Source organism: Mobula birostris, chromosome 17, assembly GCF_030028105.1.
Source record: "Mobula birostris isolate sMobBir1 chromosome 17, sMobBir1.hap1, whole genome shotgun sequence".
Classification (NCBI taxonomy): Eukaryota; Metazoa; Chordata; class Chondrichthyes; order Myliobatiformes; family Myliobatidae; genus Mobula; species Mobula birostris.
In genome coordinates, this window is record NC_092386.1 from 56,205,128 (window position 1) to 56,222,141 (window position 17,014).

At 40.4% G+C, this 17,014-nt stretch overlaps 1 protein-coding gene across 2 annotated transcripts in view; it reads right to left on the bottom strand.

The window, feature by feature from the left end:
• Positions 1-17,014, bottom strand: part of carm1l (coactivator-associated arginine methyltransferase 1, like) — a 68,583-nt gene that overhangs the window by 31,451 nt on the left and 20,118 nt on the right. For both annotated transcript variants that reach the window (XM_072281756.1, XM_072281755.1), the window contains exons 2-3: positions 10,586-10,711; positions 4,737-4,843 (exon numbers count right to left, since the gene is read on the bottom strand). In XM_072281756.1, the coding sequence (XP_072137857.1) occupies positions 4,737-4,843; positions 10,586-10,711 (233 nt within the window). The remainder of the gene's footprint in view (positions 1-4,736; positions 4,844-10,585; positions 10,712-17,014) is intronic.

A 17,014-nucleotide genomic window follows, 5' to 3' on the forward strand; every position in this document is an offset into this window, starting at 1 on the left:
ACTACAAATTACAATGTTTTTCATGACATGCATTTTGCTTGGGCATTATGAACAGGGTGCAATGTGCATGAAATCATAAATCTGCCAAATTCATTTGTGTGCCAAATCTTATGTAGTGAACTGTGCAGCTTTAATTTTGCTTTTTTGGGCAATTTAAACACTGAACCTTTGATAATCCAGAACTTAATTTCTGCCCTACTCAAATCTCTGTGCTTCTCTTGGTAAATCAAGAGAGAGAACATTTAAAAGCTAAAACAAATATGCTGAAATAAAGTAGTCAAGCAGCATCAGTGGAAAGAGAAACTAACCAACATTTCGGGTCAGGGACCCTTCCTGTTTGTTCAGATTCCAGGATCTGCAGTTTCATTTGTTATCCATTACAGGAGAAAACCCAGGCTGGAAGTAGAAGATAGCAGTTATGGTGAAATTAAGAATGGTATCAATTAAAAGGACACAGAAGTATCAAATTAAAAAGGATTTCGAATTTTGCACGGATTAATAATAAGTCAGAGGACTGGGATATATTTTAGTAATCAGAAGTATGAGTAAAAAATAACAGAAAGGAGATGAAGTATGAGTGTAAAGAAGCAAATGACATATAGCATTTAGCAAGAGCTTTTACAGTTAGGGAAGAAAGCTTAAAAAAAAACTCTGATCCCAGATGTGAATAATGGGAAAGCTGGAAAATGTCTGAAATTCTAAGTATTAATTTTCAATTAGACTTCACAGCAGAAGCTGAATCCATCTCAATAATTATGGACAATTATGGGGATACATAAACAAACATGAATCACTGGAGAAAAAAAAGTACTAGGCAAACTAATGGTGCTGAAGATTGATGGGTCACCTGGGCTTAATGGACCACATCCGAGAGAAAACGGATGCACTAACAATAGAGTTATAATCAACCAAGATTCATTGGATTCTGGAGAAGTCACCTATTTTGTCACATAGGAAAAAAGAGCTGGAATAAATAGGCCCTTTGCAGGCTAGAAGGATTTAACTAGTGCGATATGCCAGGGATCAGTTCTTGACACTCCGTTGTTTATAACATATGTTAATGACTTGAATGAGGCAACAAAGTACAGGGAGTTTGCAAGTTTGAAAATGATAAGTGGAAGAGCACTTGTGACGAGGACATTGTGATTCTGCAATGGGATATATAGTTCGAATGAGAATAAGGGAAGAGTTAAATTTGATTCCTCCTTGGTATATGCTAAAATTTGTAACAAAAAAAATAGAAGTTTGTGAGACAGAATGGTGTTAGCCTGTAATGTGGGCAAGTGCTGAAATCTATTATTGAGTTAAATGGCCGGATAATTAGGAAACTATAAAAACACCATACTGAGTTAACACAGTTTTACAAAGGGAAATTGTATTTGACAAATTTGCTGGATATGTTTAAAGATGCAACAAACAGGATGAAATTTTTTTAAGAAGCCGTCTCTCTTCGACAGCGTCAGCCTGACTTCAAAAGATTCAAGATTCAAAAAAGTTTATTGTCATTCTAACCGTACATTAGCTCTGCAGGGCAGAATGAGACAGCATTTCTCAGGAGCAGTGCAATCATAACATAACAAACGCAACACTAAATAATAAACATAACAATAAATAGTAAAACACAACAGCCACATGTCAGTTAAAATCAAGTTATAAGTGAAACTTGCAGGGCTTCCAGCGTTTTCTGTCCTTACTTAAAATGAAACAAGGTAATAAACAAGGCCTGAAATTATTGATAAAGTATCACAAAAAAAAAGGTTGCTACATAAGAAATGTAGAGTTGATGTGGATAGAGGAGTGGCTAGTTAACAGAACAGTCAAGATACGTACAGTGGCATGCAAAAGTTTGGGCACCCCGGTCAAAATTTCTGTTACTGTGAATAGCTAAGCGAGTAAAAGATGACCTGATTTCCAAAAGGCATAAAGTTAAAGATGACACATTTCTTTAATATTTTAAGCAAGATTACTTTTTTATTTCCATCTTTTACAGTTTCAAAATAACAAAAAGGGAAAAGGGCCTGAAGCAAAAAGTTTGGGCACCCCGCATGGCCAGTACTTAGTAACACCCCCTTTGGCAAGTATCACAGCTTGTAAACGTTTTCTGTAGCCAGGTAAGAGTCTTTCAATTCGTGTTTGGGGGATTTTCACCTATTCTTCCTTGCAAAAGGCTTCTAGTTCTGAGAGATTCTTGGGCTGTCTTGCATGCACTGCTCTTTTGAGGTCTATCCACAGATTTTCAATGATGTTTAGGTCAGGGGACTGTGAGAGCCATGGCAAAACCTTCAGCTTGCACCTCTTGTGGATTTTGAGGTGTGTTTAGGATCATTATCCTGTTGTAGAAGCCATCCTCTTTTCATCTTCAGCTTTTTTACAGACAGTGTGATGTTTGCTTCCAGAATCTGCTGGTATTTAATTGAATTCATTTTTCCCTCTACCAGTGAAATGTTCCCCGTGCCACTGGCTGCAACACAAGCCCAAAGCATGATCGATTCACCCCCGTGCTTAACAGTTGAAGAGGTGTTCTTTTCATGAAATTCTGCACCCTTTTTTCTCCAAACATACCTTTGCTCATTGCGGCCAAAAAGTTCTATTTTAACTTCATCAGTCCACAGGACTTGTTTCCAAAATGCATCAGGCTTGTTTAGATGTTCCTTTGCAAACTTCTGCTGCTGAATTTTGTAGTGAGGACACAGGAAAGGTTTTCTTCTGATGACTCTTCCAAGAAGGTCATATTTGTGTAGGTGTCGCTGCACAGTAGAACAGTGCACCACCACTCCAGAATCTGCTAAATCTTCCTGAAGGTCTTTTGCAGTCAAATGGGGGTTTTGATTTTCCTTTCTAGCAAACCTACAAGCAGTTCTCTCGGAAAATTTTCTTGGTCTTCCAGACCTCAACTTGACCTCCAGAGTTCTTGTTAACTGCCATTTCTTAATTACATTATGAACTGAGGAAACAGCTACCTGAAAACGCTTTGCTATCTTCTTATAGCCTTCTCCTGCTTTGTGGGCATCATTTATTTTAATTTTCAGAGTGCTAGGCAGCTGCTTAGAGGAGCCCATGGCTGCTGATTGTTGGAACAAGGTTTGAGGAGTCAGGATATTTATAAAGCTTTGAAATTTGCATCACCTGGCCTTTCCCAGCGATGACTGTGAACAAGCCATAGCCCTAACAAGCTAATTAAGGTCTGAGACCTTGGTAAAAGTTATCTGAGAGCTCAAATCTCTTGGGGTGCCCAAACTTTTGCATGGTGCTCCTTTCCTTTTTTTCACTCTGAAATTGTACAAAACAAAAATAATACACTAATCTTGCTTAAAATGTTGAAAAGAATGTTTCATCTTTAACTTTATGACTTTTGGAGATCAGTTCATCTTCTACTCACTTAACTATTCACAGTAACAGAAATTTTGACCAGGGTGCCCAAACTTATGCATGCCACTGTAGATCATTTTCAGATTGATATCAACGGAATGCCATGGGAGTCAATGCTGTGGAGAGGTTGTTTATACGTGCGGAATAACCTAGAACTAATGGTCATTACTTAAAAGTAAGAGGTTGCCCCTTTAAAGCAGAGATGAAGCCAAGTACTCTCTCAGGCACTTGTGAATTTTTGAAATTCTCTCCCTCAAATATTTAAAGATTCTCCTTTCATTTTCTTTTATGAGCTGAAAGTAGATAAGTATATGATAAGCAATGGTGAGAAATATGAATACAGATAGACAGGAGTGTCAGGGCTGATTTGAGAGGACAGGGGACCTACTCCCGCTCTTAAATAATGAATTTATATGTGGGATCATTCCGGCCTCATCCACTTTTCTTTAAGGCAGTAAACTAATGTAATGCATGCAAAGTTTCCTTGCCTAGAAAATGGACACAATTGCACAAATTATACATACGTGTATAAAAATAGCTGCCAAAAGTGCACTCTGCACATGCTTTGAAGTGCTTGTAACCATTTGATCAGTTGCTTCCTGGGAAATTGGATGGGTTGTCTCCTGCTGCAATCTTACCCTAGGCAGGTGTGGATTCATTCTGCATTCATGCATGTGATACCTTTCTCAATGTGCAATGTGGCCTTTAATTAACTCCGACAAAAAAATTCATTTAAAAGATCAAGACCCATGATCTGCTTTTAATTTCTAAATAAAAAGTAATGAATTATCCTTGACATCCACTGGGACATTATTTCCATCTGTTAAAGAACACCACCACCAATTCTGTCCCCCACACCGCCATTCCAATGTATTAAAGATGTCATTGCTGGCAGTTAACATAATTTGAATCATTGGTGTGCTTATCTTTTCATTTCCTTGGTTACCATGGACGATGAATTGTAACAATTGATACAGAGTGATCAGCTCACTCCGTGTGTTTGCAGACCTCCATCTGAGCGGCTATGGTATTAGTTCCCCCCAGGCTTTCACCTACTATTATTTTCTTTCATTTCCAAGTCAAATTTCTTAGGCATTTGAATGGAGTTTTAGCATTATTAAAATGGAAGAAATTATAAAACAAACTTTTTAAGGGATATCCAAGTTTATTTGGAATTTTGAAATTCCATTGGTCTTTTAGCGGTATTTGGATATGGAGTCAGGGCAAAACACAGCTCATTTAGCACACCAAGTACGAGTAAAATCAAATTCCTAGGCCTATGCTTTCCAATGCTTTTCTTCAATCACAGACCGACTGTTTCAGTCACTGGGAAGGAATGATCAATGACGAAGCTGACTGGTTCATACCTGGAAGTACTGTGCTGCAGAAGCATCTTCTGTTCTTTGGCTGAAAGCTGAGGGAGCTTTATTGGAGCTTCTAAAGGTCTTTAAAGAATTGAAAAAAGTAAGGAACTCTGAAAACAAGATAATAAATGTGTCTGTGAAAATATGTTCCGACATTCTAAAAAAAGAGAAGAGATAAAAACCTTGCAAGCTAACAAAACACCCATATTCTTTGAAACACCCTCCTGACAGCGCTACATGACACAGTGTGACCCAAGTATTAACGGTGTTTCTGATCTAGATTAATGATGCACCAATCTTTACATTGTTTCCGTGAAACCTCATTTATAAGCAATTGTGGTGCGATTCAAATGAAGAAAACTACTCAGCTGGTCCTCAGATGTTTGCAATAATTTACTTATGCTGCTGAAATGATGTCTGAAACAGCAAATATTTAATATGTGAACATATGGTGCCTTGAAAAAATATTCAATCCCCACAACTATTTTCACATTTTACTGGCTCATTTTCTAATTTTAAAATGTATTGAGGTGGGATTTTTGAGCAAACTAAAAAACATTGTGCATCATGTCAAATCAAAAGAAAAATTCCAAAACCTGTCAACAATTTATGAAAAATTAAAAACCAAAATTGTGAGACTGAAAAAGTATTCATCCCCTTCGTAATTACTAAGCTAACTTTCCTCAGGTGCAATTACCTTACCAACCCACCCTATTTGTTGATGTAAAAAAAATGGAGTATCACCTGTTTTCAATGTCTTCATAAAAATAAATACCCCCTCTCTCTGTAAGGTCCAACAGTATGGTAGATTTTCTTCAGACCAAACCAAAATGAAGACAAGAGAGCATTCAAGACAAGTCAGAGAAATGATAAATGATAATAGAGAAGCACAAATCTGGGGAAGTTTGCAAGACCATCTCAAAGACACTAAACACACTGTACTTCAGAGCTCAGTGCAGTTCATTGTGAAAAAGTGGAAAAAATATGAAACCACATCCATTTTGCCTAGGTCAGACCGCCTCTCTAAACTTAGCTGCCAGAGAAGAATGGCACTTGTAAGAGAGGCTTGTAAGAGATGCCAACAGTCACTCTGAGTGAGTTACAGAAGTCAGTGGCTCCAACTGGAGGTGAAGTTGATGGCTCCAGAATCTCTAAGGCTTTGTAGAAAAAGGGTATTTTTGGAAGAGTGGCAAAGAATAAGCCCCGGCTAAAAGGAAGCATATGCTTGCTGGTGAAGACTTTGTGAAGCATCACTTAAAAGATACTGTAAAGATGCGGAAGAAGCGTAAATCTAATACTGCACATCAGCCAGGTAACACCATTTCTACTATAAAGTATGGTGGAGGTAGCATCATGCAATGGGGTGCTTTTCAGCAGCAGGGACTGGAAACCTGGTCAGGATTGATGGGAAGATGAATGCTGCTAAATACAGAGAGATTCTGGATAAAAAACCTGCTGGCCTCTGCCAGAAAGCTTAAACTGGGAAGGAAGTTCATCTTTCAGCAGGACAATGGCCCAAAGCACACTGCCAGAGCAACCATGAAGTAGCTTAAAATGAGGAAAATCAATGTCATTGAGTGGCCCAGTCAGGATCCTGACCCTAACCCAATTGTAAATCTCTGGCAAAACTTCAAGACTGCTGTCCACCACCACTCCCTATCTAAACTGGCACAGCTTGAGCAATTTTACAAGGAGAAATTGGCAAATCTTGCTCCTTCATGTTTTGCAGAGCTGATAGAGACTTATCCGGTAAGATGGTGGTGCGTTCAAACACAGGGCCCCTTGAGGCCAATCCATGCTGCACTTTTCTTTTTAAAATGTGCTTTTTTTATGGACTCCAAGAACAATGGGCACAGCTGGTCTACCGCATCAGTGATCGAGTTGTTGTTCGGAGCCACCAGCCGGGGTGTTGAAGGAGCCGGCAGGCGGGCCAGGAGAGGAAGAAGCCAGCAGTCGGCTGGGAGAGGAGAAGCTGGTGCTCCACCGGCAGAAGGAGAAGGCCAGAGAGGGTTCGGAGGAGTGCTGCTGCTGGCTACTCGAAGACATTGGAATTAGTGTACGAAAGCAGCGTGCGGTGTAACCGTAAGTGACTATCTTGGACGTTTCTCTTGCAATCGCAAGACCATTTTGGACATTGATAAAGTAAGATGCTGCAGGCCTGTTTCCCTTGTTTGGTGGAAAGACAGGTGACGAGACAGCAGCGTGACCTCGGTTGAGGTGAGGACAAAGCCTCAAGTGAGCTTGCCTGCTGCTGCAGTCCAGGTAGGATGTTGCTGGAGGCAGTATAGCATGGAGTCTGTGCTTGGTTGGGAGCTGGCCTCTCCCATAAGTGCTGCCCTCCGGTGTTCAACAGGCGGAAGGACAGGCTGGATTGTCAGGAGCTGTACCATCAATCTGCATGTCGCTCAGGGACTCGGACTATACACGTGATTTCTTGCGTAACAATGTTTTTTTTTCTCTCGCTATTTTGAATGTATGCTGTGCACCTGGGCCCCAGAGGAACACTGTCTCAAACGACTGTATCCATGTATGGTCTGAATGGTAATTAAACTTGATTTGATTTGATTTTGATCCAAAAAGACTACTGGCTGTAATATCTGCGAGAGGTGGTTCAACTCAGTACTAAGCAAAGGGGGATGAAAACTTTTGAACTGCTGACATTTCACTTTCTGAATTTTTAGTATTGCATGCTTACAATTATCCCTGTATTTGGCCTCTATTGTCAAAAAAGAGGCAGCGTGTGATTTAAAAATCAAAATTCTTAGTTACAATTGATCAAAATCTTTGGTTGTGTTACTCATTCATGTGAACAAAGGGTTGGGGGCTGAATACTTTTAGAAAGCACTCTAAATGGACAAAGTGGATAACTCAGGATGTCAAGAACTGGAAGATTTGAGCTGGAGTCACCAGAGCTGCAGAGATAAGGATTAGCATTGTACAGAACATTTAAAATCTGCATTGCACCATGATACTATTCTGGAAGAAAACTAATGAAGCATTTGAAAAGAAACCTGGCAAAACTGAAGGGAGTAGATAAGATAAGCAGACTGGAGTGCATCTATTCTACCAAGGAGCACAAACAAAAATATGACAAAGATTCAGTGGTTCAGTAAAATTTCTCTCATTAGCTAGAATAATAAGATCATGCAAAATGGTATAAAAGTATACCAACATTGCTCCTGATCAAAAAATATAAATAATGCACCAGAAACAAGTATCAACAATTGGCCAACCTTGGTCGTGGAACTCTGTTGGCTGTTATACAGCATGGCACACAGACAAAACATGTCCTTCAGCCCATCTAGTCCGTGCCAAACTTTATTCTACCTGGTCCCACTGACCCTAACCTGGACCTGTTGCTCCAGGTGTTGTCCCATGTTTCTCTCCTAGCCACAAATCCAATGAGGTCATAGCTGTGCTTCGGCAACTCTGATCACCTGGCTGTACATCTACTCCCAGGCTGAGGACCGCAGTATCAGTGGGGAGGACCATGAAGGTAAGGTAAGGAAAGGAAAGGAAGGCAGAGAAGTGCTGAAAGGGCTGCTCTGAATCCGGGGACTGGACAATATTCAGGGATTCCTCTTCAAATCTGAATGAATATGCCACAGTTTTCATTGATTTCATCAAGACCTTTGTCTGTGGATGAACCAAGAGATTTGCAGTCGCTGAGGGCTATATTTATGGTGTTCAAGACCGGCGATCCAGAATGCCCAGATAAGTTCAACGCTTTTTATGCACACTTTGAAAGAAAGAATAAAACTATAGCTGTGTGAATCCCTGCAGCATCTGATGACCCCTGTGATCTCTATGTCGGAAGCCAGTGTCAGAACATCTTTCAAGAGGGTGAACCCTCACAGGCCCCAATTGTGTACTTGGAAGAGCACTGAAAACCTGTGCCAGCCAGCTGGCGGGAGTGTTCAACGACTCCTTCAATCTCTCACTGCAGCAGTTGGATGTTCCCACCTGCTTCAAAATCATACCAGTGCAGGGTGAACTGTCCCAATGACCGTCGCCCAGTTGTGCTCACATCTACTGTGAGGAAGTGCATTGAGAGGTCGGTTATGGCCAGAATCAACTTCTGCCTGAGCAAGGATCTGGACAATCTGCAATTTGCCTACCACCACAATAGGTCTACAGTGGATGCAATCTCACTGGCTCTCCGCTAGGCCTTGGACCACCTGGACAAAAGCAATACCTACATCAGGCTGCTATTTATCGATTATGGCTGAGAGTTCAACATCATCAACAACCAAAAAGCTTCATCACCTCTGTCCCTGTACATCCATCTGCAAATGGATCTTTGACTTCCTCAATGGGAGACCACAGTCAATGCAGATAGGAAGTAACATCTCCTCCTCGCTGACAACACCAGTGTACCCCAAGTCGTGTGATTAGTGCACTGCTCTACTCTTTCTAAACCCACAACTGTGTGGCTAGGCACAGCTCCAACGCCATCTACGAATGCGTCAATGACACAGCTGTTGTTGGCAGAATCTCAGATAGTGAAGAGGAGGCATACTGGAGTGAGAGATCAGCTGGTTGAGTGGTGTCACTAAGTCCGTAAGACCACGAAGTTGCCTGTGGAGTCCTGGAAGTGAAGTCAAGGGAACACACACCAGCCCTTAATGAAGGATCAACAGTGGAAAGGGTGAGGAGTTCAAGTTCCTGGGTGTCAACATCTCTGAAGACCTATCCTGGGCCCAACATATTGTTGCAATTACAAAGAAGACATTACAGCAGCTATGTTTCATTAAGAGTTTGAGGAGATCTGGTATATCACCAAAGACTCCAGCAAATTTCTACAGATGTACCATAAGGAGCATTCTAACTGGTTGCATCACCGTCTGATATAGAGGGACAGGATCAGAAAAAGCTGCAGGAAGTTCTGATTCAGCCAGCTCCATCATGGGCACAAGCCTCCCCAGCGTAGAGGGCATCTTCAAAAGGCAAAGTCTCAAAGTCGGCATCCATCATTAAGGACCCCCATCAGCCAAGATATGCCCTCCTCTCATTGCTACCATCAGGGAGGAGGTGCAAGAGCCTACAGTCACACACTCAATGTTTTTGGAACATGTATGTATATACACACACACACACACACACACACACATATATATATACATATATATAAGATGAAGGTAATATATTAAATAATAGACCAGTTTTCATCTAAAACCTTGATTACTTTGTAGGTACAGTATATAGCCCAGTGTACAATGAAACACAGATAACAAACAGGATGCTAATGATCAATGAACTAGTGAGTTGAATGAACTAATCTGATTAATTGAAACAGAAATGGGTGTAGAAGGACCCTGTACTGTAAAGTTTTGTGCTAACAACTACGCTATCGTGATATGGCTTTTAGGGTTTACTGCTTTTTATGGTAATTTTTTTGATATTTAAACCTTTAAAGCATCTTCACTTTATAAAAGTTTTTACATATGCCTAAAATTTTTACACCGTTGTGTGTGTGTGTGTGTGTGTGTGTGTGTGTGTATTAATGTCTTATTGTAATTTATAGTTTTTAAACAATGTATTGTACCATACCTCTGCTGCAAAACAAAAGAATTTGCGGCATATGGCAGTGGTATTAAACCTGATTCTGATTGCTGGTCAGGATTTATCCATTTATATTGAGGAGGAAACAATCTAAGAAGTCTGTACTGCTCTGTTTTTCAATTACAAATTGTTTTTGGGTCCCACAATTCCCCAAACTCCCACAGCATCAGCTGAAAGAGTCAAGCTTCAACCCAAACTGAGGATTTCATGGCAAATCCTAGAAGGGGTGCTGAACAATCTATAGAAAGTCAGCCATTAGAAGGTACACAAGCTCTCCATCACATACTCACCATTAAGCAAGTTAAACTGAAGTAACACACTGGTGCATCCCACTGTGATGAGGAAGGCCTGTTTTCCTACCCGACAGCTCTCCGTCTCCCGGTTTATGGAACATTTGAACACACAAACACCATTTCCTGAAAGAAAGCAAGCTCATATCAGAACACCAACACCACTTCTCATTGGAACCTGTGACGTGACTCCAATCATCCACTGAAGTTCTTACTAATACACAATCTTAACAACAGTGCAAGCTATTTCCTTTGCCTCCTCACAGCCAACTACAGTGTACAAATGCTCTCTTTGCCAACAACAATAGCTGTACTTCTGTAATCGTTTTCTTATGTAATTCTGATTTCATGGATGACTTGGGATATTTATTTCCGTGCATGGGTTAGTACATCCTTACTCAGCAGATGTAGCTGCAGAGTCAAAACAATATTTGCAAATGCAAAAATAATCCTTGTGAGGTTTCGCAGTCAGCTTCAATTTAGGTACAAAATACATAATTGAGAAATTACTGCAAGGAGGAGAAGGTTCAGAGGCAGCTGAATAGAAGCCTCTGAGATTAGGAAATGGTGAATAAAAATGAAAATGTTTCCTCTCAGGGAAATCAAATATAGTGGTGATAAATACAAAACAATCAGCTGTAAATCCAATGAAGGATTCAGGAGAAACTTTTTTATCCTGTATAGTTAGACGGTGGAATTCACTACTACAAAGTGACTGAAGAAAGAAAAGCTCGTTAAATGAGACAGCACAGTAGCATAGTGGTTAGCACAATGCTTTACAGTACCAGTGACCCGGGTTCAATTTCCACTGCTGTCTGCAAGGAGTTTGTACGTTCTTCTCATGGCCACGTGGGTTTCCTCCCACAGTCCATAAAGATGTACTGGTTGGTAGGTTAATTGGTCATTGTAAATTGTCCCGTGATTAGGCTAGGATTAAATCGAGGATTGCTGGGTGCCATGGCTCGAAGGACCAGAAGGGCCTATTCTGTGCTATATCAAAATAAATATATAAATAAATTTGTCTATGAAGAAACCAAGTTAGCATGTGAGGAAGAAAGGAATGTATCAGATAAGGACTAATGTATCATGCACAAATATTACATTACACCAATCGTGGACCTGCCTTGGTAAGGCAGAAAAAAACCCATAGATTCCAATTATCTACTTAGAACTCCAAAACTTAGCTAATTAGGACAGAATAGCAAGTGTTAAAAAAATTCTCCACATGTGCACGGGCCCCTCTCACTGCAGCACACCCCTCATTCAATACGCAGTGCCGTTTGTGACAAGCCCATCGGCGACCGCTCTACTTTTGTACTATTTTCCACTGATAGAAAATGCTACAGTAACTGGACCAATTCATTAGCACCAGCTCAAAACAACGAACCAATCATCACTTGTCACCACTCTTCGTGAGTCCCAACCCTGTGTTCACCTAACTTTCATATTCTCACTGTTGTATTCCCACGGTTATAATCGAAACTCCTGTAGCCAGTCACATATGCCCAAGGCCGTGGTGGTGAAGACATTCGACGCACACACACACACACACACAAAGATTAATCCTTTACAATACAACTTACCACAATGTACCAGAATGTATAGTTAACGTAGCTTTATAACAGTATACCTAGTTCTCACTAATGCCACAGATGAACAAGAATGGAGACAATCCAGTTTCAGTAATACAAAAAGATCCTCAGCTATGTGCCACAGGGAAAGTCAACAGGTAGGTCCTCCTTCATCACTTGTCTCCAGTGACCAAAGAGCTACTCTTTGAATCACAATATAGATCTTATTCTTCAAAAGATTTTCATTGCATGATAACTCCCAAAAGAACAATGCAAGAAACAGGATTAACATGTAAACACTGCCTTCTTCAATCTTACAAAAGCCTTTAACTCTATCAGTTGACAGAGACTGAAGAAATCTGCCTGTCATCAAACATTTATCTTTATTTTACTTCTGTAATGTGATAGCATGCGAGCCCTAATCTGAAATATGGGTCCAGCATAAACCCAATCCCATACAGAATGAGGATAATCATTGTTCCAACTCACTAAATCTTTCTTGTCACAATATTACACATAATGACCATGAAGGTTTCTGATGGAATGAAGCCTTAGCGCTAATCTGGCTCCATGGCTAAGGCCTGCAGCCACTGGGCTCCTGGACCGGTTTCACTCACCTCAGCACTAATCTGGCTCAGTGGCTGTCAGCTCACTTTCAGGGACTCTGTGGTTAATCTTTTGTGTGTTATTTGTTTACTTTTTAAAAATTGTTTGCACAACTTGTTCTTTTTCCCCCACATATTGAGGGTTTGGTGGTCCTTGGCGTGTAGGGTTTTTTAAAAATGGGTTCAAATATTTTTCTTTGTTTTCTGGCTGTCTGCATGAAGGTGGATCTCAAGATTGTATACAGTATGCATACTTTGGTAATAAGTGTACTTTGAACTTTGAATCCATTAAGTAAATGGAACAACATTCAAGTTACATCCACTTAAAAATGTCTTGTTGACGCATCACGTCCAGCTCCATCAGTGAGCTGAAGAATGCAAACAGGGCAGGCATACCAAAGGCACAGAGCAAGCATGCAAACTCCACACAAACAGCTCCTGAGGTCAGGGTTCAGCACAGAGCAAGCATGCAAACTCCAGACAAACAGCTCCTGGGGTCAGAGTTCACCCTGAATCCCTGACAGCAGCACCACCTACTGACAACATTGTGCTTGTGAACACTTTAAACCACTTTTTATAATGTTGTTTACATTGTAAATGTGTACATGCCAGTACTTATGCAGATTTTATTCCACATCTGTACCTCTGACTTTATTTTTATATAATTCTTTATTCTGTATAATTAGTGAACGTTGTTGTTTTTTGTTGCATGTAGCACCAATGTAACACAATACTTTCCTACTATTTGTAAATGTATATGGTGAAAAAAGTTACTCTTGATACTTGATCCTTAAAGAGAGAATGCTAATTTTTTGGCAATAGTCAAGAGAAAGTTTACTATAATAATACTTCAAAGTAGGTGTGTTTTTTTTTTAATGAGAATAGGTTCCACAGGCTAGGTTTATAATCCAAATGAAGTTTAGAAGAGGGGGGAACTTGACTGATACATGCAAGATCCTGGAGGTTAGAGTCACAGAGCCATATGGCATGGAAATAGGCCCTTCGTCACAACTCATCAATGCAAAGCTGCCAAATTGAGCTAGCCCTATTTGGCCCCATATCCTTCCAAATGTTTCCTCTCCACGTAACTGTCCAAATACATTTTAAATATCATAACATACCCACCTCTACCACTTCCTCTAGCAGCCGCTTCCATGTACCCACCACACTTTGCTTGAAAAGTTGCCCTTCAGGTCCTTGCTAAATCTTTTTTCACTCACTTTAAACCTACGCCCTCTATTTTGCCTGTAGCTTTCTTATAAATACAATACTGGCCACTCTCCAGTATTCTGGCATCTCACCCATGGCTATCGAAGCTCCTTCTTTTCTCTTGTGATGGAGTCTAGAATTGGGAGGCATTGTTCAAAATGAGGGGTTTCCATTTAAGACATCCCAATCAAACGTTAATTAAAGCCTGGCTTTATGAAGATGAAATTCTTCAAATAGATGATGCAGTGTATTGATGAAAGCAATGCAGTCTATTTGGACTCCAGCAAGGCCTTTGGCAAGATCATACATGACACACTGGTCCAAAAAGGTTAAAGCTCATGGAATAAATGGCAAGTTATTAAAACGTTTCCAAAATTGGTCTGGTAATCGGAGGCAGAGGATGATGTAAGACTGGAAATTACGGTGTACCACAGGAATTCCAAACTTATAACCTAACAATATGGATGTGAATGTAGTCAGTATAATTAGTACTTTGCAGCTGACACAAAAATTGATGATGCCATGGGGAGGCTGGTTTTAGTTACAGGATAATACTGAAGAATTGGTTATTTGGGCAGAGTGCTGGTTGATGGAACTTAATCCTCATAAGTACGAGGTAATGCATTTCAGGAGGACCAATGAAGCTGGAAAATGCACAATCAATGGTAGGGTCCTAGGGCATACTGAGGGACAAAGTGACTTTTGGTATATTAGATTCAACTTTATTGTCGTTGTGCCGAGTACAGATACAAAGCCAATAAAATGCATTTAGCATCTGACCAGAAATGCAAAGAATAGTGTTATTTACAAAATAACTGCATATAAAAAAAGTGCCACAGCACACAAATATGAAGGTACTGAGACAGTACAATACAGATGCAATACCGCTTAGTGCTGTGATGAAAGGTTCAGCAGTGTCACAGCCTCAGGGAAGAAGCTCTTCCTGTGCCTGCTGGTGTGGGAGCGGAGGCTCCTGTAGCGCCTACCGGATGGGAGGAGAGTAAAAAGTTCATGGTTAGGGTGAGATGCATCCCTGATAATGCTTTTTGCCCAGCCCAGGCAGCGCTTATGGTAGATGTTCTCAATGGTGGGCAATTGGATCCCAAGGATATACTTCCAAGGATCCCAGAAGGTGACAGCACAGGAAGATAAATGGTTAAGAAGGTATATGGAATACCTGTCTTCAGAGAAGACAAGAGCAGGGAAGTTATGATACAACCACAGAACACGATGATTAAGATGCAGCTTGGGTACTGCATGCAGGTCTGGTCACAACCCTATCTGAAAGATGTGATTGCGCTGGAGAGGTTGCAGAGGAAATTCCCCTGGATGTCACCTGGGATAGAAATTTCGGTTATGAGGTGTGACTGGATTACTTTTCCATGCAGCAGCGGAGGCTGAGCCATCTGCTCAAGGTTACAAAATTAGGAGGCGGTGCAGATTTGGAGAAACATTTCCCCTAAGAACAGAGGTGTATACAATCATAGGGCATAGGTTTAAGATAAGGGTGGGAGGCTTACAGGATTCTGAGGAAGAAATTTTTCACTCAGAAAACGGCAGTTCTCTGGAATTCATTGCTTGAGGGGTACTATTTAAATATCAAGTCAAACACCTGAATCACGGGCCAACTATTGGAAAATGAGATTGGTATTCAAGGATAATTGGTGGTCAGCAGCAAAGGCCTGTTTGGCTGTTATATGACTGATAGAGTTCGGTGAGGGTTGTGACACAAACCAAGCTATACAAATTCCAGCTCACTATTACCAATTGACTAGCCGCACAAATCATTGTACTGTCCAGCGAAATGGATGCTGCTTCGCAGTAATAGCTGTTAAGTTACCATTACAGTAACGTAGTCAATCCTGCTTTAGACAATCCTGTATTTCAGAATTCCACTTCAGAGCACTCCAATAACTTTCAAATGTATTCCAAAATAATTGATCAAAGCTTGCATTCAAACTAAGCAGGCATTTGTGACAGGCAACACACATACAAGTTGCTGGTGAACGCAGCAGGCCAGGCAGCATCTCTAGGAAGAAGTGGAAGAAGTGCAGTCGACGTTTCAGGCCGAGACTGCACTTCTTCCTAGAGATGCTGCCTGGCCTGCTGCATTCACCAGCAACTTGTATGTGTGTTGCTTGGATTTCCAGCATCTGCAGAATTCCTGTTATTTGTGACAGGCATATTTCCCTTCTGAGGTCAGCCTCTCTTTTATGGAGTTTCATCCCTCTTTGGTTTCTGCCCAAATGAAAGAGAGTAAAAATTCTGGACCACTTGAAAGGCCAAGCTCGCAGGATAAATGTTACCCTTTCCTACCATGATGGATAAATTCAGAACTCCTGCCACTAATCTTCTCCTACTGTGGAAAATAGTGATAAACTAGGGAGACTATCCCCTAGTTTCAAAGATACGTCATTTTGATTGCACTCAGACTCCACAGTTACCCTTGGATGTATTGTCCTGACCGAATGAAGCAAATCCAATATCCTTGACTGAGTTTGCAAAATATATCATCCATTACAAATGGAGTTAGAAACTACCTCAGATTAATTCTAACGAAATTAATATAGTGCATTTTGTTCTACAGAAAGTAATGGAAAATCTTTAAATTGTTAATATCTATCTCTGTGGGTCTTACAACATATTGCATCATCACTTATTAAACCACAAGTACATTCAGGGACTGAATATTTTCATCAAAAATTTTGCTGACATTTTTAAAGTGTTCTTTTAGCATACTTTACTGAAGAAACCACCAAAGACATGAATAAGAAATAATATATCAATTAAGTTTATACATTTTAAAATTTATTTCCTTTTCAAACTTTAGCAATTTAATTATGTTCCTATCCTTCCTCTGAAGTTCTTGATCATATTACTGTGAGAATTACCTTAATGTGGTTAAACTTAAGGTTCAATTGCACATTGTCATTTAGCACAGAAAATTACTGGAAACTGGGGAAGTCACTGATAATTATAGCCAAGTTACACATTCTCAGGATTTACATATACAGACTGCCTCTGGGTATGGGTTCATTTTTACA